The 26,730-nt window shown below is 45.1% G+C and overlaps 1 protein-coding gene across 1 annotated transcript in view; it reads right to left on the reverse strand.

Moving 5' to 3' along the window:
• Positions 1-26,730, reverse strand: part of LOC147688945 (ATP-dependent translocase ABCB1-like) — a 1,419,218-nt gene that overhangs the window by 750,354 nt on the left and 642,134 nt on the right. Inside the window, exon 13 of the mRNA XM_086941842.1 lies at positions 21,376-21,579. Coding sequence (XP_086797968.1) covers positions 21,376-21,579 — 204 coding nt within the window. The remainder of the gene's footprint in view (positions 1-21,375; positions 21,580-26,730) is intronic.

Genomic DNA, 26,730 nt, shown 5'->3' on the forward strand with positions numbered 1-26,730 from the left:
AGGATTACACCACACCAGCAACAATGGGCTAGGTCTGGTCTAGGGTACAGACCAAAAGCGAATGCAGCAGCCTTGGGGTGCACAGGTCAGAAGGGTGGCTTTTTAAGAATTGCAGACGCATATTTGGTGAGATGAGGACAAAAAATAAAACTTTACACTTCAGAGCATGGAATAGGGTAAGTCTTTGCACAGTTAAATGAGGCAGGCTTAGGCCAACCAGTAGCCTTCATTAGAAGAGGGCTACTTCCACAGGATCAAAGGTGGAGTGTGATTCAGAGAGAAGCTTTTACAGTGGTCAGGGCACTAAAGAAGTAGAGACCATACCTTTTTGGGGCTCACTTTCTCGTTCAGTGAGACCACATGCCCCTCAAGTGGATCATGTGATAAGGATTGAAAATCACAAACTGTTGAGGTGGTCCATCTCCATAAAGGGAAGGGACTTACTGTGGAGCACCTTCTGGGGACAAATCACACCAAAGCTGATGGACTCTCCAGCTATTTCCTCCTCTGTGAAGAAAACTACAAAGGGGTTGGGTATCTTTCCCCACTTTCAGTTAGGAAGGACATGTGGTAGACCTGACAGCCTTAGTGTGGGCCTCCCCCTGCACTCTTGCCTGTCTCCCTCTATTTCTCTCCCCTAAACATGATAACATTGGCTCATCCCCAATTGGCATGTTTAATTTACTTATAGGTCCCTAGTAAAGTGGTATCCCCTGTGCCCAGGGCCTGTAAATGAAATGTGTTAGAAATGGGATCTCTGGTTCCCATGGGATCTCTGGTTCCCATTTCGCCAGACGCCACAGCCCCTGACGTTGCCTTCCTCACAGAGACCTGGATGAACGCCTCATCAGCTCCCGACATTGCCATCGCTATCCCAGAGGGCTACAAGATCGTCTGGAGGGACCGCAACGCCAACCAGATGGGAGGAGGCATCGCCATCATCCACAAGAACACCATCCGTCTCACGACCAGCACCGAAAACACCCTGACCACCGCCGAACACCTGCATTTCCAGATCCACACCAACCCGAACACCACCCTCAGAGGCACCCTGATCTACCGACCCCCAGGACCACGCGCACAAATCAGCGAGGACATCGCCGACTTCGTCAGCCCGCATGCCCTCCCCTCCGCTGACTACATCCTCCTGGGGGACCTCAACTTCCACCTGGAGAACAACAACGACCGCAACACCACCACCCTGCTGGACAACCTCGCCAACCTGGGACTCAAGCAACTGGTGTCCACCCCCACCCACCTCGCCGGACACACACTCAACGCAGTCTTCTCTTCCAGCACAGACATCGACTTCAGCCACGCCACAGAGCTTCAATGGACGGACCACAGCTGCGTCCACTTCACCTTCAAGAGAACGACGACCCACCACCACCAGCAACAGGCCGCCCGCAGAAGCTGGAACAAGACCACAGCAGACCAGCTCGCCACCTCCCTGAGCCAGCACCCTCCTGCCAGCTCAGCGAACCCCAGCCAGGCCGCCGACAACCTCACGAAGTGGATCAGCATCTGCGCGGACGAGCTCGCCCCGCTGAGGACCCCGCCCAGCAGACCCGGAAGCAAGAAAGCCCCATGGTTCACCGACGAACTCAAGAGCTCCAAGAAGAACTGCCGAGCCCTCGAGAAAGTCTGGAGAAGGGAACCTACACCGGACAACAGGACCTCCTTCAAGCTTGCCACCCGGAAGCACCACCAGCTGATCCGCGCCGCCAAGAAAACAGCATTCAAGGAACGGTTGGACAACAACGCACACAACTGCAAGGAACTCTTCAACATCGTGAAAGAGCTTTCCAACCCCAGCGCAGGAAACAACGACATCACCCCATCGCAAGACCTCTGCAACTCCCTCGCTTCATACTTCCACAACAAGATCGCGGACATACACAACAGCTTCAACAACCAACCAACGCACACCATGACCGAACAATCACCCCCCACCACCACCCTCCACGCCTGGACCCCGATCAGCACCGAAGACACCATCCGCACGATGAACTCCATCCACTCCGGATCACCGACCGACCCCTGCCCTCACCACGTCTTCAACAAGGCCGACGCTGTCATCGCACCCCACCTGCGAGACATCATCAACACATCATTCGACACCGCCACCTTCCCTGAGAGCTGGAAACACGCCGAACTCAGCGCCTTACTCAAGAAACCAACAGCGGACCCCACCGAACTCAAGAACTACCGCCCCATCTCGCTCCTCCCGTTTCCAGCCAAAGTCATCGAGAAGACCGTCAACAAGCAGATGATCGCCTTCCTCGAGACGAACGGATCCCTCGACCCCTCACAGTCCGGCTTCCGAGCCAATCACAGCACCGAGACCGCCCTCATTGCCGCCACCGATGACATCCGAGCCCTGATGGACAATGGAGAAACAGCGGCCCTCATCCTCCTAGACCTCTCCGCGGCATTCGACACGGTCTGCCACCGCACCCTAGTACAGCGCCTCAGCAACATCGGAATCCAGGACAAGGCGCTGGAATGGATCATCTCCTTCCTCGACGGAAGAACACAGAGAGTCCGCCTACCACCGTACAAATCAGAAGCCTCCGAAGTCATCTGCGGCGTCCCTCAAGGATCATCTCTGAGCCCCACCCTCTTCAACGTCTACATGAGCCCCCTCATGGCCATCGTACGCAAACACAACCTCAGCATAATCTCCTACGCCGACGACACCCAGCTGATCCTCTCCCTGACCAACGACCCCGCCTCCGCCAGAGCCAACCTGCACGAAGGGATGAAAGAGGTAGCCGAGTGGATGACGACCAGCCGCCTGAAACTGAACTCTGACAAGACGGAGGTCCTCATCCTGGGCTCTTCCCCCTCCGCCTGGGACGACTCCTGGTGGCCTCCCGCCCTGGGCACCGCACCCAAACCGACAGACCATGCACGCAACCTGGGCTTCATCCTGGACTCCTCCCTCTCCATGACCAGGCAAGTCAACAACGTCTCCTCGGCGTGCTTCAACATCCTACGCATGCTACGGAAGATCTTCCGGTGGATCCCCACCGAGACCAGGAAGACCGTCACCCAGGCCTTCGTCACCAGCCGACTGGACTACGGCAACGCCCTCTACGCCGGTACCACCGCCAAGCTCCAGAAGAGACTCCAGCGGATCCAGAACGCCTCAGCGAGACTCATCCTCGACATCCCACGAACCAGCCACATCACCGGACACCTGAGAGACCTTCACTGGCTCCCCGTCAACAAAAGAATCACCTTCCGCCTCCTCACCCACGCACACAAAGCCCTACACGACCAAGGCCCGAGCTACCTCAACAGCCGGATCAACTTCTACGCTCCCAAACGCCACCTCCGATCAGCCAACCACGCCCTCGCCGCCGTCCCCCGCATCCGAAGAGCGACTACAGGAGGAAGGTCCTTCTCCTACCTGGCCGCCAAGACCTGGAACTCCCTCCCGACCGACCTGCGCCTGACCCAAGACCACCTCTCCTTCAGGAAGAAGCTGAAGACCTGGCTGTTCGAGCAGTAGCGGCACCCCCCCCCCAGCGCCTTGAGACCCTGTGGGTATGTAGCGCGCTCTATAAGTGTCACTGATTGATTGATTGATTGATTGATTGGTTGGCTAAGGCTTGTGCCAAAGCCAGGCAGATACCACCACTCTAGTCAGGGCAAGGCAGTTACTCCCCAAAGATAACACCTGCTCACCCCCTTGGTAGCTTGGTATGAGCAGTCAGGCTTATCCTGGAGACCATGTGTAAAGCGTTTGCGCACGCACACAGAAACAACATACCAGGCACACCACAAAAGGAACTCCACACAAGGTTATATCAAAAATAGTCTTTGTATTCTCATAACACATTAAAATAGTAAGCACATAATATATATTGTGCCACCGCACTAGGTAACATCTACAAGGGATTATATACACCTGCCAGGGCCAACTGGACCACTGTCAGAACCATCACAAAGTGAACGTAGTAAAAGTATGACATCACATAAACGTACAACCAGTAACCACTGGTAACCACTGTAGTCAGCATTATCCTGTAACATAAACCATATTATGCACAGTATCACATTTAGGCATGAGTTACATTCTGCGCAAACCTCACCAGCATAAACACATTATGCAATCATCTCATAAGTCTAAACACATTAGACCCTAACCTCCTAAGCCAGTAGTTCCCAAACTTTTTGATCTGTGGCTCCCTTGGACTAATTTGCAGCTGGCCGTGGTCCCACACCATTTTTTTTAGCAGTGGGCGGGTGAGAGGGTGAGCCCGACCTCGGGAGTACTTCCTGCCGTCTTCCGAAAGTCAAGTAAGAGTAAAGTGAGTTGGGGTGTTTTAGAATCTTAAAGATGTCAGCAAGGTTGTTATTGTTTTCATTGTAGTAACAGAAATTAAAGAATTACATTTCAGCAATAAAATAAGTGATTTAGAATAGCATGCATCTCATTAATAAAGGCATGGTCTTCAAAGGTACGTCCACGGACTTAGAAAGGGACGGCTCTTCTGGAAAGGAGTACAATGGGAGGATAAAAAGAGGCTACACGAGAGGTAATAGTGGGTGAGTAGCGATACCCAGAGATGGCTGGTATCATGATGTGCCTATAATTTTCTTAATTAACAAAGCCCTAAAAAGAACCACTGGCAAAACTGGACTACATATGTAAAGAAAAACGTTCATATGGCCCGGGCCACTGGAATTATGTGACAGGGAAGAACCAAAAATAAGTAGTAGAGTTCAGTAAATTATGTGTCTAGAAATTATGCAGAGTAATGTGCCACATCTTGTAATAGTATTATTCCATTATTTAGTCAATCGGTTAGTACCAGTTTAATATCCAAATGCAGCAATATGCAACAGAAAAGTGACCAGTTAACTTTTGCATAGGGCCTTCCACAACACTGTAAATGTGCCGCTGCGTTTTTCTTTTTGAACCATTTGAGCTACAAGCTTTTTTCCACTATATATCTGCAGATTGTGCAGCAGATGATGGATTATGTGGCAAATGCATAATTATTTCAAAAATCACATAATTCTAGTGTCCCCTGGGTACGGCTGACCGCATACATGTGCGCTTGCTACAAGCAATGTTTTTGTAATATCAGGGAAATCAACAAAGAAGAACAGGTCATCAGAACAATAAACTGTCCCACAAACAGCAGATTGCCCTATCGGCCAGTCCAACCCTGCCAACATAACATAGCAGAAAGACCTTTAATCTGAGTGATTTCTTAACTATTAAGCTGCAGAGTATAAACACTTTCAGTTTATTTGTTTGGTCTGAAAGAGTTTTTTTTTTTCAAAAAGGAGTATTTGATCAAACATTTTATCTGCTTTATAAATTTGAAACGCATTCTTGGGGGCTTCTTGCTGCACTAAGGTAATTAAAAGGCTAGACTGCAGTAGCCTTAAGGTACAGTTCACACGATGCTCAGAGCATTTGTTGGCAATGTACTTCCATTAAATAAGTGGCAAATCGGCAATATACAGGAAAGCAAGAGGTTTGCTTTCCCGTGTATTTCTGTATTTGTGGTGGGGGGCATAAGAGAGATGCATCGCCTGGTGAAGAAGAGCTCCTTCTATAGCCCCCAGCACTTGCCCTTGTCATGGGGGTTGTGAACGCTCCTGTTCAGAGGCAGAGTCCTCCCTGCTGTGCCCTTAGCCTAGGATTGTAGGAGACTCCCTACATGCTGTGCCTGCTCAGCCGATCAATGTAGTACTATATAGAATGACAATTGCCGGCCAAGAGTTTGTGCTAAGTGAGGAGCCTGGCCCATCCCTGAAAAACAACATCCTACATCTGGCCTCATGAATCTATCATCTGGCCCCAGCGAATAACCCACCTTCTAACTCCGACCCAGACTGAAGGCAGGTTAGCAGGTCAAAAGCTGGGCCGGCATATTCCCGTACCCATACTGTTTTACACGATCTTGTCAGTATTTAAAATCTAGTTCAAGTAAAAAACGGCATGGCATGGCATAATAGTATCACCAGCATTATTTTTACAATTTATTTTACACTAAAAAGGCAAGCTCCGCGGAGCTTGTTAAAGAAATCGTGATAATAAGGCTTCTGATTCCTTTAACGAGCTCCGTGGAGAGCACCATTTTATTGTAAAAATAATGCTGGTGATTCTACTATTATTCAAACGCCATGCCGATCTTCTGCCGAAACTCCTGGATTATGCAGCTGGCACGTATTTTGCGCTGCGGCTGCAATGAGCTTCAGTTTCCCACATCGTGTCTGAGGCGCCCCTGGCGTCACATGGCGGCACACCGGGTGCCGCGGCGCACAGTTTGGGAACCACTGTCCTAAGCATAACTCAGATTAGGGGCAAAACTCAGAGTAGGAAATAATCTGAAGGACTGGGTTCTGTAAGACCCAGCGGTGCCAGGGCACAACACCTGAAACCTTCGTGGGTAACCTGTTCCGGCGTACAAGTCACAGAGACACGGGACACTTCCTTCGGCGTCAAAGATTCAAGGTTTATTTGCTGCAGGGAACACAGAGATCACGACAAGTACACAACGTGCAACTTGGGGAGACTGCTTCAAATTGGTTCTGTGGATCGCTCCTTTTATACAGTTTTTACCCATAGGATAACATTGTACACAAAAGTTTACAACTCGGTTCTCACAGTTATCCCCCAGAGGGGTCGCTTTGGTCACTTTGAAACACATAAGGTCCGGAACATAAGTACGGAAACATTTGGCGGTTCCCAACTGAAAAAACCCATCTTCCCACCATTAGCAAATTCCAATCAGCAATAAAACAGATCGAATTAGGAACAAGGACAGGTGTAGAGGAAGACGGAGACAGTGGGGAGATCGGAAAGGGTGTAAAAGGGGAGGTAACGGGAAACACGAGATACAGGCATCAAAGGGACGTGCCTAATGAGATGCACGGCTGAGACAATAAGCTCGTGCGGCAAGATGAGCCTCGTGCGGCGCCATCTGCCTTACAGTAGCATCCCCCTCGTCATAAAGATACTTACAAAGAACATGTGTCTTCCGCCAATATCTTGGGAGTCCCAGGGTCGCGAAGCGGACAGCGTCCGTTCGCTGGCTACTTGAGGGCAAGAGACAAAATGGATGCCGTATCTAAGATGGAACCCGTGGGTACAGATGAGAAACCCACATAACAAACGAACGGTTTAAGGTAGCACAGCGAAACTACGCACACTTACTAAACTCGTCATTTGCGGTTCATAGATACCAGACTCGACTATATTCGTGCGAGTCGAAAAACACCACTTACAATTGTCACGGAACCTCAGACGCTCCTTTTGCCCTCATGTAGGCAAGCACTAGTCGGAATCGTATTCGATATTCATCAGACCCTCGAGATGTTGTTGTAGCATAGCTCTGTCCAATCGAGTCCCCTTGGTAACAGATGGTTGTCTCATACACGTTGTAGCACAAAGGCCACATAAGGCAGGACCACACTGCACACAAAGGCAACACGTGAACAGGAACACTACCACAACTCCGATGATCATCAGAATTTTCCAACCCCAAGTCGACATCAGGCCCCAAAACCACCCTAGCAGCGTCCAATCCCCTACATCCACGTGTATGGATTCGGAGATCTTATGCAACCTCGAGATGGCTTGATAGACAGTAGGAGCATTATCTGGAATGAAAATGCAGCAGCTCGAATGGATCACCTTACATACCCCACCGCGATCTGCTAAAATGACATCTAAAACCATACGGTTTTGTAACGTCATAAGTCTCTCCGCCTGAAGTTCTGTGGTGATATTACCAAGGGCACTGGCAGTAATATTAGCTGTCGATTCTACCACTCGAGTCAACTGTCTCAGGTTCCTACTGTTAACCATAGGTCCCCAAAACGGGAGGAAACCCTTGAAGAAGTCTCCTGCCTCTTGACCGGCAGTGTCTTCTTCGCTAATTACGCCTCGTACAACTCTAGTCTTATGATAATCGGCATCTACAGTGAACGTCGGAGGCAACAGATTTGCAATAAAACATGTGCCCATGAAGTCAGCGGGCAACCATGTGTATGCACGATCATAACAGATAAAGTATGTACCCTTGGCAGCCAGAAACACAGGGGACGAGAACATTGGCAAAATGTAATTTTCGATGCAACCACTTGCTCCAAGTCGGGCTTGCGATCTTCAGCCACGACCCATGATACAAAAATTACCGGTGTGGGGTACGACCCATATTGGAGGCGAGCTTTTAAGCTGCTTTTCACTAGTGAACACACTATATTCACCTCTACTTAGGACCTTATAGGCTTGCACCTCTTCCTCAGGGATAAGCGAATAGTCATGGATCTCACTCTCCATATCCTCTATTGCTATCGACAAAGGCTTCTGATACGAGGTAGGGCCAGAGTAGGGGGAATGTGGTTCTCGAATGGGGTGGAAACCCAGTGCGCTTCGAAACATCGTTTGGAATGCTCGAGCTGACCCTTGGGAACTATACGGTAACACTAGATATGGAATTCCCTTATCTGTAGTATGTGGCATCAACCCACACACCCAACAATTAGTAGTGTTAACCACTAACTGATGCTGGTGAAGGAGCTGAATAAAGGAATTGTTGCGGAATTCTACACGTCTAGCCTGCTCGTGTTCCGGTAACATGTGAAAGGAATGGGGAGAAACAGTAGAGGTGAGATTAGGGTAAGGGGTAGGAGTAGGTGTAGCAGGTAAGAAGTAAGACATAATGTAATACACCCCACCCGCCAATAATGCAGAAGCAATCAGAAATAACATAAACAATTGAAATATGAAACATTTAGTACGACTGAGTTGCTGCAGCTTGAGTCTGTGCGCCTTAGCTCCTTCCAAATCATTCAGCTTCGAGAATGCCATTCCCTACGACCGTCCGCAACGTTTCTTGACGCACTCCGTTCTGTGCAGCAATAGTCAATCCCTAGGAGTTCCTAGGAACCGACGGCCTTTAACCTAGCGTCAAGACCTACTATCCAGAAGGAAGTACGCGCGCGGCCCTACGGCCTTCAATACACAATATGTATGTACAAGCACAATGTCTCTCAGCTGTGGGAGTAAAAAGATACAAGGAGGAAGCTCAATATATGTACAAAAATTACAATGATACGAACGTTCAAAACTGATCTCGGGAAAACGGGGATGATGCAGTTGGCAGTTTCAACAAAGCAAAAATATTTTATTTGTCCTTAGTGTGAGATCGCAAAGAATATCGATGTTTCCCGGGACGTGTCTGTTCGTCGAACAAAGGATCTGTTGAAGAGACAACGTCCTGCTGATCAGTTGATTGATCTGGTCTCGAGTCTTTTGCTGACAAGTGTTCAACAGTGGCTGTCTGCTGCGCTGAGGATTCCCCAACAAGCTGTGCGTCGCTAAAAGGCACAAACGCCGGCAATGTTTCTGTTTCTGTTGATGCAATGCCTTTCCTTACCCACGGGTCTGTCGGCAAAGGAATAGGGACTCGCTTACAATGGGTAGCATGTACCCAATTTTTCCGCCCCTCAAGACGAACGGCAGTCCTCGTGGCCAGGAGCACCTGGTAAGGTCCGGTAAACCGGGGGTCCAGATTGTTCTTTCGTGAAAAGTTGCGTGTAACCACCCAGTCTCCGGGCTGGAGCTGGTGGCCTGGACCCTCCGTCTGCGTCGGCAATGCGTCGTAAACCTGTTGGTGAATTAACCTCAGTTTAGCAGTCAAGTCATGTAAGTAGTCAATCAGCATTGGATACTCAAGATCAGAGAATATTCCTGGCCTAGGAACCCCCCACACATTCGCAGGACGGCCGAACACTATTTCGTAGGGACTAAGCCCTATTCGGGAGTGTACAGTCGCCCTAGTTGACAGTAATGCTAAGGGCAAAGCGTCAGGCCACGAAAGACCAGTCGTAGCCTGAATCTTCGCTAGCTTTAGTTTAAGGGTGCCGTTATACCCTTCAACCAATCCAGCTGACTGGGGATGATTGGCGCTGTGGAATTTCTGATTTATTCCAAGGCCCTTACACACACTCTTCATCACACTTCCAACAAACTCACTTCCGTTATCTGACCACACGACTCTAGGCATTCCATACCGAGGAAAATATTCCTTTAGTAGGATTTTCGCAGTAGACAAAGCAGTATTGTCTCTGAGAGGATAGGCCTCGATCCATCGGGAGAATGCGCAAACCACAACTAAAACGTATTTCAGGTTATTGCATCGCTCCATATGGATGAAGTCCAATTGAATCACCTCAAAGGGATACGAAGGGGGAGCAAAACTGCCAGGGGGAGTTGGGGTTCCTTTGCCAGGGTTGTACATTATGCACACCATACAATTCTTCACCAAACGTTCAGCACATTTCGTAATTCCATCATTCTTCCACACAGGCGACAACAACTTACAAATACCTTTCGCGCTAATATGTGCTAACCCATGTGCCATTGTCACAACGGCCAGTACATACGCGTCAGGCAACAACCATCTTTTCTGATCTGACAAATCAATCCAACAACCACTTGCATCCAACTTTCCCGTACTTTCTTTCCACTTCGCCTTTTCAGTCTCGGTGGCCTCATTCTGAATTGCTTTCACGCTGCCAACAGTATCTTCACACATACTTGATTCTGTAGGCCACCTAACCGAACTCGTCACATACATTCGAGTGCTAAGGTTCCGGGCAGTCTCCTTAGCAATCTCATCCGCAAACGCATTACCACGACCAACATCATCCGTCACTTTACGATGCGCACTACACTTAACAATCGCAACTTGCGTAGGCAAAGTTAATGCATCCAAAAGATCGTTCACAAGCTGGCCATGCTGTATCTTCGTACCGTGCGACGTCAAGAAACCACGCTCTCGCCACAATCGTCCAAAACTATGCGCTACACCGAACGCATATTGACTATCAGTGTACACATTTACACGTTTCCCTTTCGCTAACACACATGCTCTAGTGAGAGCAATCAATTCCGCAGCTTGAGCAGAATTCTGATTCAATCTTGCAGTTTCAACAACAGTATTCAACGTTACAACAGCATAAGCGGTAGTCACATCGCCATTCGGCAACTTAAAACATGACCCATCCACATACAGAGTGCCATCCGGATCTTCCAATGGGGTGTTTTTAAGGTCCACTCGACCTTTCGTTTCCTCTTCAGTCCTCAAGTAACAGTCATGTTCTGCTACTTCATCTGACTCTGAGCTAATTGGTAACAAAGTTGCCGGATTCAGGACATTACAACGTTTTATCTGAATATGGCTTGCCAAAAGCGTCAATTCGTACCCAGACAACCTCGCACTCGTCAAGTGCTGAGTTTTCGTACGATTCAACAAAGTATCGACTGCATGCGGAACCATCACCGTAAGCATATTATCCATGACCAATCCTGCTGATTGTCGGATGGAGACCGCAGCTGCCGCTGTTGCTCGTAAACAACTCGGCAATGCTCTAGCTACTGGGTCCAAGGTCGAGGAAAAATATGCACATGGACGTTGCTTACCACCGAAAGGTTGCGTTAAGACACTCAAAGCACAACCTTCCCTCTCGTGAACATATAGTGTAAACGGTTTGCTGTAGTCAGGGGTACCCAACACAGGAGCCGAACACAATGAATCACGTAATTCAGAAAAACTTTTCTGACATTCTTCCGTCCATGGTAAAGGAGTTGAAACATCCTTGCACGTAAGAGCCACCAATGGTTTCGCTAGCAATGAAAAATTAGGAATCCATTGCCTGCAGTACGACGTGATACCTAGAAAGGCACGCACATCTCTTTGGGTTTTTGGCACAGCCATTCGCGCAATCGCTGCAATTCTCTCTGGGGTCAATCTCCTTCCCTCCTTTGACAATAAGTGACCTAGATAGGTGACTTCTTGACAACAATATTGGAGTTTAGAAGGTGACACCTTGTGATTTAACTCACAGAGATGTTGCAGCAACGACACTGTAGCAATTTTACAAATGTCCTGAGTATCAGCAGCCACCAATAAGTCGTCGACGTATTGGATCAAAGCCGCACCAACCGGCAACCGAAACGCATCCAGTTGACCCTTCAAGGCTTGGCTGTAAATAGATGGACTTTCACAGTAGCCCTGAGGAGCGCGTTTGAACCGGAAGCTACGTCCACCGAGAGAGAAACCGAAAAGGTCCCTGCTCTCTTCGGCGATCGGGATGCTGAAAAACGCATTTTTCAAATCAATCACCGAAAACCATGATGCAGTAGCTGGAATCAGAGTCAGGAGCGCCGTGATGTCAGGCACAACGGGGAATTGAGGAACCACAATTTTATTCACCTCCCGTAAATCGATAACAAAGCGATAAACAGGCGGTTTTGTAGGATCAGTACGTTTAAGAATGGGCAGTACAGGGCTATTGCACACGTTTCCCCGCGTCTCTTCAATAACATCTTTCTCGATGAGATCGTAGATGATCGCTAACAGTGCTCGTTCACCATCAAGGGAGATACGATATTGGGGAATACGCGGCAATCGCACATTCAATTTCAGCTGAACAACATAGGGGGAGATATCAAGTAGGCCCACATCATTTGGACCCGTCGCCCACAAAGACGCAGGAAGAGAACTCAATTCCGGTGGAAGCTTATCGAGAGACAAATACATAGGAGAGACAACCCTCTCTCCTAACGTAAGCTTTACACCCGCAGGAGAACAATACAAGGTTGCATACAAACGTTTAAGCAAATCCAGACCCAAAAGATTTTCGCCACAACCAGTGGTCAAAATCAACGGAGCTTGGAGCTCACGTGGCCCAATTTGAAGGGGCAAAGGGCGAGAAACTGGATTGCTAACGGGGGCGCCAGAAAATCCAACAGAAACATTTGTTAAGCCAGACAAAGGTGCGCCAGGGAGTTTCGAATGCATGATAGAACTTTTTGCTGCACCAGTGTCCAACAGAAAAGGCTCAACGACGCCCGATGTAGCAACTGCGACGTAAGGCCCTCTCTGATCAACCGGAACTGATACCACTCCCTCTCCTTGTCTTTGGCTGTCCTAGTAATTACTGTCGTCAGTTCCCTGATCAACGTAATAATCGTCTACATTGTACTGCGCAGATCGTCCTTGCGATGATCCACGTTGGTCAAAACAGTTATTAGAATTAGATGAGTTATCTGAGCGATCATTCTGAGCACCACGACCTCTACCACGTGACGCCTGTTGCGGACCACCACGACCTCCTTTAGATGAATTACCACTATTACGTTCATTCAAAACGGGGCAATCAAATTTAATGTGTCCCTCCTGTCTACAATAAGCACATTGATTGTACCCTAACGATGATCTTTGGGAGGAATCATTACGCGACTGTGACCGATTCGATTGCGACTGCGATCTATTTTGTTGTGAATTGTTCTGATTTGACCGCGGAGGATACGCTTGTTGCAACAACACTTTAGTTTTCAACTCTTTCGTCTTCTTGTCAGCACGGTCAGTCTCTTCTTTCTCTCTATTCTCATAATATTGTGCCGTAGCCAATATCTGAGCTGAGGTGGAAACGGCCCATGCACTTTCCGAATTTCTCAATTTATTGCTCAAGTCGGGCAATAAATTCGACACAAATTTATCCACAAACAACCTCTGTCCACCCTCGGTACCCATATCCTGACCACTATGGTCAATGAATGCTTCCTCAAACCTCGTAAAGAAGTCGGAAACACTCTCATCTTTCTTTTGTTTGCAAGCTGACAATTTGTCCCAATTTACCTTCATAGCTGGCATAAGAGTTTTCATTAACGTAATAATTCTTTGGGGAAGGGCAGCAATCAACTGTTCAGGTTTAGCTCCACCAGTTTGTAAAGCATCTGCCGCCAAGATGGCCGCCCAATTACCACCTAATTCATTTGCGTGATCTTGCTGGCGAATCTTAGCCCATACCGGTTGCGGTACAACATTGCCAAACAACATATCGATATCGGCAAGATTCATAATCGTAGCATCTACAAGCTGCGATAATTCTTTGTAATACCCTGCAGGATTTTTGCGAGGGTCAGGCAATGATTGCTTCACCTGTAACACTTCCGATCTTTTCCATGGGAGATGTATCCATACTCTCTGGAAGTACGGCGGAACCGGGGGGTTCGCCCCAGGATTACCTGGCATCCAAACTGGCGGAACTTCTCGCATGGGATATTGACCAGATTCATCTGGTTGTTTCTCAATATCCTCAACAAACAATGCATAAGGTATCGGAGCGGGACGAAAAGATAGTAACCGCTCGATAGCACGTCGGACATTGGTATCTACTATCAGTCCAGTTGCGAACTGAAGCCGAAGCTCAGACAGGGCGGTCAGCACCTCGTCAGGCGCACCGGCCGCTATCTGATCATGAAGGAACTTACACATTTCATCAAACACGTATCTCTGGGTTGGTATGTTAAATTGACAAAACGTTTCGAGGACAACACGTGGTGGATTTCTAAGGGGATTTACCATCCAACCCATCGCCATATTATATAGCGCAACGCGTTCTCTATTTCCAGGAAGCTGACTACGTCTCTGAGGACCATCAGAACCAGCAGACCCATGAACAGGTCCGAGCGACTGAAAGAAACTAGCTGCAAGGGGAGAATTACGACTACGAGTAGAGGGAGAAGAATAAGACACAGGACTAACAAGAGAAGGGGTAGAAACAGTAGCAACAACAGGGGTTAACAAAACAGGAGCAGTAGCGGGAGCAGGAGTATGAGGAAGCGGAGGAGCAGTAGGAATAGAAACAGACAAAGGAGCAGGAACAGGCGGAAGAACGGTAGGTGGGAGAACAGGTACGGCAGGGACCACAGGAGCTGCGGTACCCTGAACGTACGGAGGTGGCGATTTCATAAGATAGGACATTAAAGGATCCTCAACTACCTCTTCCTTCTTGTCCTTCTCCGTAGGCAAAGCAGGATAACATTTATCTATGGACATACGCTGTAGTCTCTCAAACACTTCCTTATCCTTATCCTCCTTATCACGCTGAAACTGCTCAGCTTTCTTCACTATGGTAGCAACATTATCTCGCTGACTACGTTTATTCTGTCTGATTTCTTTCTGTCGGGCTTCTTTGCGCCACAACCGAAAGGCATCAAACATGGCCGGCCTTGATTTTCGTTCGAACAACTTCATTTCTAGATTATCTAAGATCGACGCCTCGAAGCTACCGTGAGGTGGCCAACGAAGGTCGCCGTCTTTCTTTGTATATTTAACCCAATAATCGTTAAAGGTAATTGGGCCTAGCCCATGTTTGCTATATAGATCATAAGTAGGAGTTCCAACCGGAGGTATCGGACACGAGTCCTCCAGCAGGGAATCCGCACCACAAGGTCTGAAACAACTAAACAAAGTACTGCGACCAGGCATCTTGCACACTAGCCGAGTTTCACAAACTTCAAGGGTTACGGGATTTACCAAGTCCCAGCAAAGAACAAAACCCTCGGTTTTTGGCGGCTGCAGTCGTCAAATAATACAACAACAAAGTACGCTAGCAAAGTGTCACCGACAAAAACACTCACTCAGCGTGTACAACAAAAACACTCGCTAAAGTGTCAACAACCAAGAACCATGGGAGCGACCCACAAATACTTAACTCAAAAATCGATGGCGTCACCAGGAAGGCCCGTCAATCGTCTCGCTATACCAAGGTCTACGCCAGGCGCCAAAACAGGTCTACAGTCAGGGCAGCAGTCCGTCGCAGCCGTCAGGAGGCGGGAATCTTCGCGGGAAAAGTCTTCGGGCCACTTATTTCGACAACAGGATCGATGAAGCGGAGTGCACCTTCCCTCGGAGATTTCACACGAAGTTCCTCACGATCGTCGGGCTTGGACCGGTACCACTGATGCAGCCCCACGTTGGGCGCCAACTGAAGGACTGGGTTCTGTAAGACCCAGCGGTGCCAGGGCACAACACCTGAAACCTTCGTGGGTAACCTGTTCCGGCGTACAAGTCACAGAGACACGGGACACTTCCTTCGGCGTCAAAGATTCAAGGTTTATTTGCTGCAGGGAACACAGAGATCACGACAAGTACACAACGTGCAACTTGGGGAGACTGCTTCAAATTGGTTCTGTGGATCGCTCCTTTTATACAGTTTTTACCCATAGGATAACATTGTACACAAAAGTTTACAACTCGGTTCTCACAGTTATCCCCCAGAGGGGTCGCTTTGGTCACTTTGAAACACATAAGGTCCGGAACATAAGTACGGAAACATTTGGCGGTTCCCAACTGAAAAAACCCATCTTCCCACCATTAGCAAATTCCAATCAGCAATAAAACAGATCGAATTAGGAACAAGGACAGGTGTAGAGGAAGACGGAGACAGTGGGGAGATCGGAAAGGGTGTAAAAGGGGAGGTAACGGGAAACACGAGATACAGGCATCAAAGGGACGTGCCTAATGAGATGCACGGCTGAGACAATAAGCTCGTGCGGCAAGATGAGCCTCGTGCGGCGCCATCTGCCTTACAGTAGCATCCCCCTCGTCATAAAGATACTTACAAAGAACATGTGTCTTCCGCCAATATCTTGGGAGTCCCAGGGTCGCGAAGCGGACAGCGTCCGTTCGCTGGCTACTTGAGGGCAAGAGACAAAATGGATGCCGTATCTAAGATGGAACCCGTGGGTACAGATGAGAAACCCACATAACAAACGAACGGTTTAAGGTAGCACAGCGAAACTACGCACACTTACTAAACTCGTCATTTGCGGTTCATAGATACCAGACTCGACTATATTCGTGCGAGTCGAAAAACACCACTTACAATTGTCACGGAACCTCAAATCTCACTAGCATAAATCACAGTATGCAAATAACCTCATACATAAAGCACAGTTAGAGGCATAAAACAGGGTGCGTAAATCATAGTACATGGATCACATTTCCAGCACCACATAAATCACATTAGGGCCTGGCACCCTACACACCCCAAAGTCGCCCCGGCCTATTGGCCTTCTCAAAGGGGCTCAAATGCCCTATGTCCCAAAGCGTGTATATGTGCGCTAGTTGCAAGGCTCCAGGCTTTGCAACTAGCGCACATATACGCGCTTTCTCTCGAGCGTGACCGGGCATTAACTTGCTTGGTTCCCCTCCCTTCCCCACAGGATTCATTTTTGATCAAGACGGTTCCCCTTCAAGCAGACGGGTGACCCGATGTACCGAGGGTTTCATTCCACGAATACGGTGAAGATTCATTTCGCCTTCTAAATCTTTGGAGACAAATTCTTATAAAGGGACTTTATTGAACTGAGAACTGTACCCTCCCGGCCTCGACCTCGGAGCGGCCGCTCCAGACACAGAGGTCGACTCCCACGGCATATGATGACTATTTCCTAAAAGACCCAATCGACCATAGTGCTTTGGTCGCATAAGTACCAACGGATATACTCCACGCCCTGATGAGAATCCGATGATTTACACATTGGCATTCGAAACGCGTTGGCATTTAGCATCATTGTTTTGCCCAAAGTTATTGGCATGCCCTAATTCATGTTGGGTTTTCCTTTTTCCTGTATTCACACAATTATAATTCCATAATAAATAGTGTTACAGGTAGTTGGGCAGGTATTGAATTAGACGTACCCCCAAATCTGTTCATTATCTCATTATAATTTATGAAAGTTTGTTGTTTACTGTTTTGATACAATTGCTCAATCACTGTGCACAATGTATATGCACTTTTTGGTGATATGTTCACTATAATTCACACAATTATGGTTCACACGTTGTTTGTTGTGCTTTTTCCCTTGCAAAAACCTTGTTTTGTGTGTTCAATGTAAAGTTGACTATGTATTTTTTTCTCTTGTCGTAAATCATGGACAATTTATGAGTTTCGAAAAATAATTGACATAAATCAATTGTCTGAGTTGACTAACAGTGTGGTTTACTCTTTGAGTTACATTAAATGTTGCAATCATGTATATAGAGGCATAGGTAAATCGCACTTTTTTGGTATTAATAGGCCCTACCTACCCTCTTCCCTACTGGGCCAAACCCCTCCCTTTTTTTGCAACTTCTAAAAGTGGCATTTCTCCCATAGTCACAATAAATCTGCGCACACCATTGAGCAGCATTTATTCTCACAAATTCATATATACTAAACTCGACCTGGCTGCTCCTCTCATACCAGGAATTACCATGGACACACTTATCCCCAATGCATTCCTATGGGAGGGCAGGTCAACTTCATCAAATGTGCACAGAGAGTGCATGCACTTTACACTGGACCACAGTGCTAAAGTGCCCAGAGGTCTAAAACCACCAACACCATGTCAGTACTTAAGGTAAAACGTTTAGGGGTGAACCTGCCAAAAAGGGCCATATCCAACACAATGCTACTAGAGGGCCTGCAGCACTGATTGTTCAACTCATTAAAGCAGCCCAATAACCATGTCTCTGACCTGCAAATGTAGAGCTTGTGTGACATTTACAGTGTGTTGGCAAAACAACTCATTTGTCGGGCCCAAAACTTCACTTTTTGTTCATATAAGTCACCCCTAAGCCAGGCTCCGGCTAACCCAGAGGGCCAGGTACAATGTATTTAAAAGGGAGAACATGTACTTATAAGTTTTACATGACCTGGTGCTGAAAAACTCACAAAGGCCCATCTCGTTCATAGGATAACATTGAGATTACCTTATTAAATTTTATAAGTGTAATTTCCAATTGGGGTGAGGAGAGACCTCCAAGTCTGGTGTCTCTTGAATCTCTATTTAAAATCGCAACTTATGGTGAAGTTGAATTTTAAATTCCAATTCTCAAAATGACACTTTCAAAAAGTTGTAATTTTCTTTCTTTAGCCCTTTAGTGCCTGCTGCCTATCTCCGATTACTTTTCTGGTAAGGATGACAGATGGGCTTTAAGTATTTCCCCTAGACAGCCACACACAATGGGAGCTTAGGTGTGACTTGGTGGGCTGTCCTGTGAGGATGGGAGGGAAGAGCTGGACCCAACCTCCTCACTAACACCTGAATAGGCTGTGTTCTGTCCCCACACAACGGGCTGCATAAACCCCTGTAGTCAGTCTGAAGCCAGGGCAGTTAGGACAGGACATCTGCTCTTCAAAGGCCTGTTTTTGATGTCTCCCCCACTTCAAAGACCCACCTGGGTATAAGTACTGGACCTCTGACACCACCACAGTAATACGCTTCTGGACTTGTGAAGACTCTGCCTAGAAGAAGAAATGCTATGCTGCTAGAAGGACTGCCACTCTGCTGGACAGCTATTTTGCTGTACTCCTGTTTTGCTGTGTTGCCCTGCTGCCTGCTGTCCTCTGGCCTGGTTCAGGGGATGAAATCTGCATCACTCGAACCCAGAGTGACTCCAAAGGCCAGCTGACTGGCATCCTGATCGGAAGTCTCAGGGAGAAAAAAGGCTTTCAACCACACTGCTACATATAGACTCTGCAATCTGTGAGTCTGCCCTGCTATACGGTGCCACCCCAGTCCTTGCACCTTGGAAGTGGTCCTAAAGTGTTTGCTCCAGGGTAACCAATGCATCCTTTGCCAAACCCATGCAACGCCATGACTGCGGGGATCGGAATAGGCATATCAGCGCTAATGCATACATCAAAACGATTCTTTACTGCTGCGGCATGGATTGGACTCGATGTAAGGCCTTCAGAACCGACTCTGTGCAATGCTTTTCCCAGAGCAATCTCCTCACATCCCTTATCAATGGTCGCGTATCATAACTAAATGAATATCTAAGGATATGTTGAGTGTGGTATCAATAAAGTGTGAACGTTGCAGAGGCCACACAGGTCATATATTTGCCACAAGTTAATTGCTACTTTTTGATCACGTTGGCTTATTTGAGAGCGATTACCTGTCCTATTCCCAGAAGTGTCCACAAACATCATTCATTTCTTACATTTCCAACAGACCTGCGTTTGCCCCATGAACTAGCTGAATTCTAACATCTTTGAAGAATAAAAGAGGGCACGTTGCACAGAACCAAGAGTTTTCTAACAAGCCTCCCATCATTGTCTTTTCTTTACCTCTTTAGCGTAAAATCCATGAAGATTGTTCATAAATAGTTTCAGCGCTACATGAATCTCTCCCCTCAATTCTTTTTACCAGTACAAAGTGTGTTTCTTCCAAAATTCTACGGTTTTAACTTCATAATTAAGAATTTTAACTGCATGCAACCAAACAGTATAGTATATAATGTCAATGCTCTGTTTAAAAAAGAAAAAAAAGTTCCCCAAGCTTTCTAAAAAAAAAACATATGTAATAGAAAAGACATAGCAATGGTAACACATCTCATATTTCCACCTCGAGGTTCTGGTGACACATTCACACATTTTGTCTTGTGGGTTATAGTATCAGCAGAACCACTTATTTGAAATGTTGGTAATATGCTCCATTGGTTTATGTATATAATCACCAAAATTTGTAGGAGTTAAAGTGAAGCTATGGTAATGATTGCTTATGATTCCTAGAAGAGTATTTAAAAAACCTGAGATTAAATCAAAGTGTATATGAAAATATGAGTACAAAAGAAAACTTAAAAACAATTGTAATTCAGCCCTTGTAGAATGGACGGAGCACTGAAACTTTTCAGATACTCACCCCCAGTCACAGATCTGGGTTGAATCCATCATCGTTCTTTAGCTCACTTGGCAACCTCAGTTCAGACCCAGCTATATGCAAATCAGTCTGACCCTGTGCCTCATGTGAACAGTCCAGCCCGAACTGCCAAGCCTTGTCTTCCCTGGACCAGAAACAAGCATCCTAGGACCGGTTTTGTGGTAGCACCACTCATCAGCCAGACTAGCTTGAATTTAGTGGCAAAGTGAGCAAGGGACCCACGTCTGGGTATACCCTGTCAACTCAGGGTGAACAAAGCAAACACAAGATGATGGACGGAGCACCGAAACTTTTCAGACACCCACCCCCAGTCACAGATCTGAGTTGAATTCATAATCGCTCTTTAGCTCACTTTGCAACCCCAGTGCAGAATGAGACCTAAGCAAATCAGTCTTGACCCTATGCCTCATGGGTACACTCAAGCCCAAACTGCCAAGCCTGGTTTTCCCTGGACGGAAACAAGCATCATCTCATATCCCAAACCTGGCCAATGCTATTCTGTGTGTTGAGTCATAATATGACATATCACATCCCTTGTGTGGTGCTCCACTGTGCAACATGCATAAAGAAGAACGCCGTCACTGCTAAGTGTAACCTGCAGCATATAAAACCCATAAATGTTGATTTTACTCGCCTGTACTATTTCACATATGACTATGGAGAGAGGAAAAAAGTAAACCTGTCATGAACAATTTCCTTAATTTCAGGAGAAACCTGACTTTTCTCTAATGTATGATTCGATTTACGAACTGTTTCAATCTGGTAGAGTCCCGATATTCCCACCAGTTCTAATACAGCTACCACAACACATTGTGCACAACAATGCAGCCTCTTACTTCTGGGAGCTTGGAAATGAAGTCGTAAGCATTGGCTTCCATTGCAGCCTGTTGAATTTCAGACTCAGTTACATCTTGTCTGCCATATCGAATGTTCTCTGCAATTGTTGTACTGAACAGGACGGGTTCCTGGCTCACAACTCCAATGTTCTCTCTCAGCCACTTCACATTCAGTGTTCGAATATCTTGTCCATCCAGAGTAATCTACAAAATATTTAAAGCAGTCATTCAATAAGTTACACTGCTTAAATTACAATACCTATAACACAAACATTGGCAAATCGAACAGGTCTGCCTTATAACTGAAAGAGTGTCCTCTTCATGGTCTGTATGAGTGAGTAGATGTGAGAATGATTTAATGGTTGGACGAATGACAGGACTGAGTGAATAGATGAGTGAGTAATTGGGTGCATGGCTGAATGAATGAATGGAGCAAGATCAGTGTTCAGGAATAAAGGTAGATTTTGGGGAAAAGGTAGTGAGAAGATGGTGTGTGAGAAGCGGTGGTGTATGTGGTGAGGCAGTGAAAGGATGATTGATTCAGATCATAGTCTGAAGAATAAATACTTGAGTGGATGACTAAATAGATGTGGCATTCAAAAATGGGTGAAGAAGAGAAGGAGATTGTGTGGGAATAGTAGTTAGGTGACGTGGCTGAGGCAGTGATCGTAACAGTTTCTGATAGAGATTCTGTTGACGCAAATAAATGCTGAAGGCTGTTCAGGAAAGAATTGCCCCCTGCCAAAAGGCCCACCACTACAAGTCGTGTCTGAGGAACAATGTGCAAGTATATGAAATGTAGCAAGGTAGAATGGGAAACCAATCAAAAGGATCTTTTGCAATTGTTTATACTTGGTATGGCACCCAGATAGTGTATCCTTTCTGCTGGTACTGATTTGGACTTCCTCTAGTTGATATGAAATCTCAGACTGTTCCTAATGGACACCGCTGTTTTAAATATTTGGAACTTTTTATGCTTCTATGTAATTAGTGCACCAAGGTTATCACCCTTTAGGGCCATGGAGCATAGCCAATACCCTTGGACTGTTTTTAAGGAATATCCCATGTTTTCTGAATTCCTTTTTCATCCATTTATTTGTCATTGTCGGATCCTGCGTGGTTCTGACTTCTTCATTCAATCCTCTTTTGCTGGTTAAACACCTCGAATGGATGGCTTTGTTCATGGGTATACTTGGGATCCTCTATATTGCTCATTTTCCTTTGAATGGTTTCAAATCTCTTCTAAGCTGTTCCACTCATTGATAGTTGGTTTTCATAAGATTTGTGGTAAATCCTGACTGAGCATACAATATAATAGAGGGCATTCAAACTATGTAGCTAAACAATACTATAAGGGGTGGTGGTGGAATCACAAATGGAATTGTTCTTGCCCATTCCATGGGCATGTTGCCCTAAAACACTTTTCACATGGCAAACTCGGCATTGTAGAAAGGCAGTCTCATACCAAAATGCACATTTTGTTCTTTTTTTCCCTTCAAGTGGAAAATATTGTTCTCTGTAGAGGCATCTGTTCCCCTACATTTCTTAAAAAATTGGGGGTGTTCCATTCCCATTTTAACCTTGGATGGAGAGTTCAGCCCTTCGCTAGAGTAAAACTCGAAAGGCATCAATGATGGAAACGGGCTAAATAGGGATTTGTGAGCGACAAGAACTCGGAAGATAGTCAGTGTTCCCAAGTGTACAAGGCAAACCAAACCTTGATCCGCCAACTCCCCACCCCTTCCATGAGCTTTACAACTGAGGTTAATTATGTGTAATTCTCTCAGGTATTTTTCTGTAGATAGCTGTCAAGTGTAAATGGAGACATACATAGATCTGTAAACAGGGTCCAAATCTGTTGAACTGCACAGTAGAATTATATAATGTAACATGACATTTCACATACAGTTAGACTTAAATCAAGAGTTGGTCAGTGTAGGAAAGTGCCCTTTTTATATGATCATCCTCACACTTTTTTCACCAATGATGTTGGTTATGACTCTGAAAATGCATTGAAGCATGCTACCAGGACCCAATTCCAGTGCTTTCTCCCTCAAATATGATACATGTGAAGTGGTAACCCCAATTGGTAAGGGCTGTACCCCCTTTCTAAGTACCTGTGCGAAAGTGGGATATTTTGTAGTGAGGCTTGTTAGGCTTCACTATGCAATAGGTCCTTTTGATTCACACTAATAAATCTCTAGCTCAGTTCTGGTAGTGTGGCACAGATAAGTCAGGCTTTATTAGAGTAACATGTGTTAAGCATTTCCGAGCACCAACATAACGATGAGTAGATGACACAACTCAAAAGAATTCTATAACTAATTTATAAAGATGGAGCAGATTTGTACACAATCTTAAACATCAAAATGAAGACAATCATCAGCTGAGTATAACTGGAACTATGAATTTTTAAAGCAGAAATAAATCAGTGCAGTTAACTCTTGCAAAATTATAATACTGCAGTCAATGGGAAAACACACTAGTGACACGTGGCTACTTGCAGGCCGAGTCCAGTGGAACCCACTAGTGGGTAAGGTGATGCAGATCCCAGGACCAGGCTTTGACAGTCAGTTGAATTTTATCTGGCTCATAGGGCCAGTGTGCAGAGTTGTCCTGGCTGTCTTTGATGCTGAAAGCGGGGATCACTGACAGAATTTCGACCTCAGAAATATCGACCTACAAGAATATCGAGTCAACAATATCGAGGGCAAAAATATCGACATCCTATCTACAACATGGTAAGTACAAAAATATCGAAAAAATAATATAGATGTAAAAAATATCGATGTTAAAAATATCGATTGTTTTTCTTTTAATATATAAATGTAAAATTAAGTATATAACACTAATAAACAAAAAAAATATACATATTTAAAAGTATGTAATAATGTTTACAATTAATAAAAAATTCATATATATTAATAAAACATTAATTAAATATATACAGTAAATATATAATATATATGTACTGAACAATAAGTATTAATAATTATTTTACTAATTTATAAATTAATGAAATATATTCTAATTTACTAATACATTTACAAACATAAAACAATAACATAAATAAAATGTAAGTAATATAAAAAATAAAATAAACATTTGATATTTTAACAATTAATTATATAAATCGTTGGATAGCGTAAGGGTAAAAATTACTATTCCTACTCCAGAGAGTGGAACAGTAGGGAAAACTGACCCTGAACCCAAAAAATACCCCTTTACCCAAAAACTGAAAACTGACCCTGAACCCTAAAAATACCACTTTACCCATGAACTGAAAACTGACCCTGAACCCTAAAAAAAAACCTTTACCCATGAACTGAAAACTGACCCTGAACCCTAAAAATACCCCTTTACCCAAAAACTGAAAACTGACCCTGAACCCTAAAAATACCCCTTTACCCAAAAACTGAAAACTGACCCTGAACCCTAAAAAAAACCCTTTACCCATGAACTGAAAACTGACCCTGAACCCTAAAAATACCCCTTTACCCAAAAACTGAAAACTGACCCTGAACCCTAAAAAAACCCTTTACCCATGAACTGAAAACTGACCCTGAACCCTAAAAATACCCCTTTACCCAAAAACTGAAAACTGACCCTGAACCCTAAAAAAACCCTTTACCCATGAACTGAAAACTGACCCTGAACCCTAAAAATACCCCTTTACCCAAAAACTGAAAACTGACCCTGAACCCTAAAAAAACCCCTTTACCCAAAAACGGAAAACTGACCCTGAACCCTAAAAAAAACCCTTTACCCAAAAACCCAAAACTGACCCTGAACACTAAAAATGCCACTTTACCCAAAAACCCAAAACTGACCCTGAACCCTAAAAATACTCCTTTACCCAAACTTAATTAATATTATTTAATTAGCAATTAATTATTAATTAACAATAACAATAAAGTAAATATATTAGCACATTAGCTGTAATTAATATAATGTAATATTTAATATCATTTTCCCCAATTAATTAATTAACAGTAACTAAAAATTATATATATAAATAAATTACTCTAATTAATGTAATTAACTAATTAATATTATTTAATTACCAATTAATTACTAATTTAAAATATGTACAAATTTATATTAATTAATTAACGAATTAATATTAATTATTTGCCAATTAATTAATTATAAATATTTAAAAACATATATTAATTAATTAATTATTATTAAATTACTCCCCACCCTATTCCCCTATAAACCCACATCCCGCTACAGAAAATATATATCAATTAATCAATTAATTTTTTTCCCAATTAATGATTATTAATTAGCAAATAATTATAATTAATTAATTAATCCTACTAATTATTAATAAACTTACCATAATTAAATTACTTCCAACCCTATTCCCCTATAAACCCACAACCCGCTCCGGTACTAAAACATGAAATTTACTTATAAATTTATATATTATTATATAAAATTTATACACATATAATAGTAATTATTTTAAAAACTTAAATTAAACATATAACACATACATAATAAAATACTATAAAATAATACAAATATCGATATTAGTGTCATCGAAATTAGTAACATCGATATATATGCTATCGATATTACTAACTTCGATATTACTTACATCGATATTAAGTATTTCGATATTACTTACCTTGGGTCGATATTCTGTCCTACGATATTCTTGCCTTCGATATTATGCTCCTTCGATATTTCAGACTCGATATTATGGTAGGTCGATATTTCCTACTCGATATTTTGACTGTGTACCGAAAGCGGAAGGATGGTGCTGGTGAGAAATCAGTGGCAAAACACAAGCGTCTCCAGCCTCTGCGGTGCAGCGGGCCTCCACACCGTAGGAGGTCCCCTCAGCACAGTATTCAGGCCTTAGAGTTCTGTATAAAATCTAGAGAGGGGCCCCTCCGTGAACCTTGCATGGGTCCCCCTCAACTTTCATTACGCCACTGTGAGAAATGAGAGGACAATCGCAACAACTGGGCCACTGAGGTGGATAGCTAAGGATGCTATGGGATTCCCTCGAGGTGCAGCATTGATTGATGGTAGCGGTAGCTTGACTGGCCATCAACAAGCATTGGCAGTAGAAAACACAGCATACGGTTACTTGGAAATCCTGGAGTCATGGGGATAATGGTAGCCTCCTGAAACTTACTGGAGGTCAGAACTACCTTTCCCATAATGCACTAAACCATTTAATTTTGGACAATCCCTTGGCAGGCCCGATGGCCAGTGACTCCAAGAGCTTTATTTACCTGCTGACTGCAAAGGATTCGTACCTCTAGTCCAAGGGAGTTCTGGAGTTGCCTTTGGCTTGAAGAGTGGCTCTCCTTTCATTTGGAACCAGTCTCTGGTTCC

This window comes from Lissotriton vulgaris, chromosome 10 (assembly GCF_964263255.1).
Source record: "Lissotriton vulgaris chromosome 10, aLisVul1.2, whole genome shotgun sequence".
NCBI classification, from domain to species: Eukaryota; Metazoa; Chordata; class Amphibia; order Caudata; family Salamandridae; genus Lissotriton; species Lissotriton vulgaris.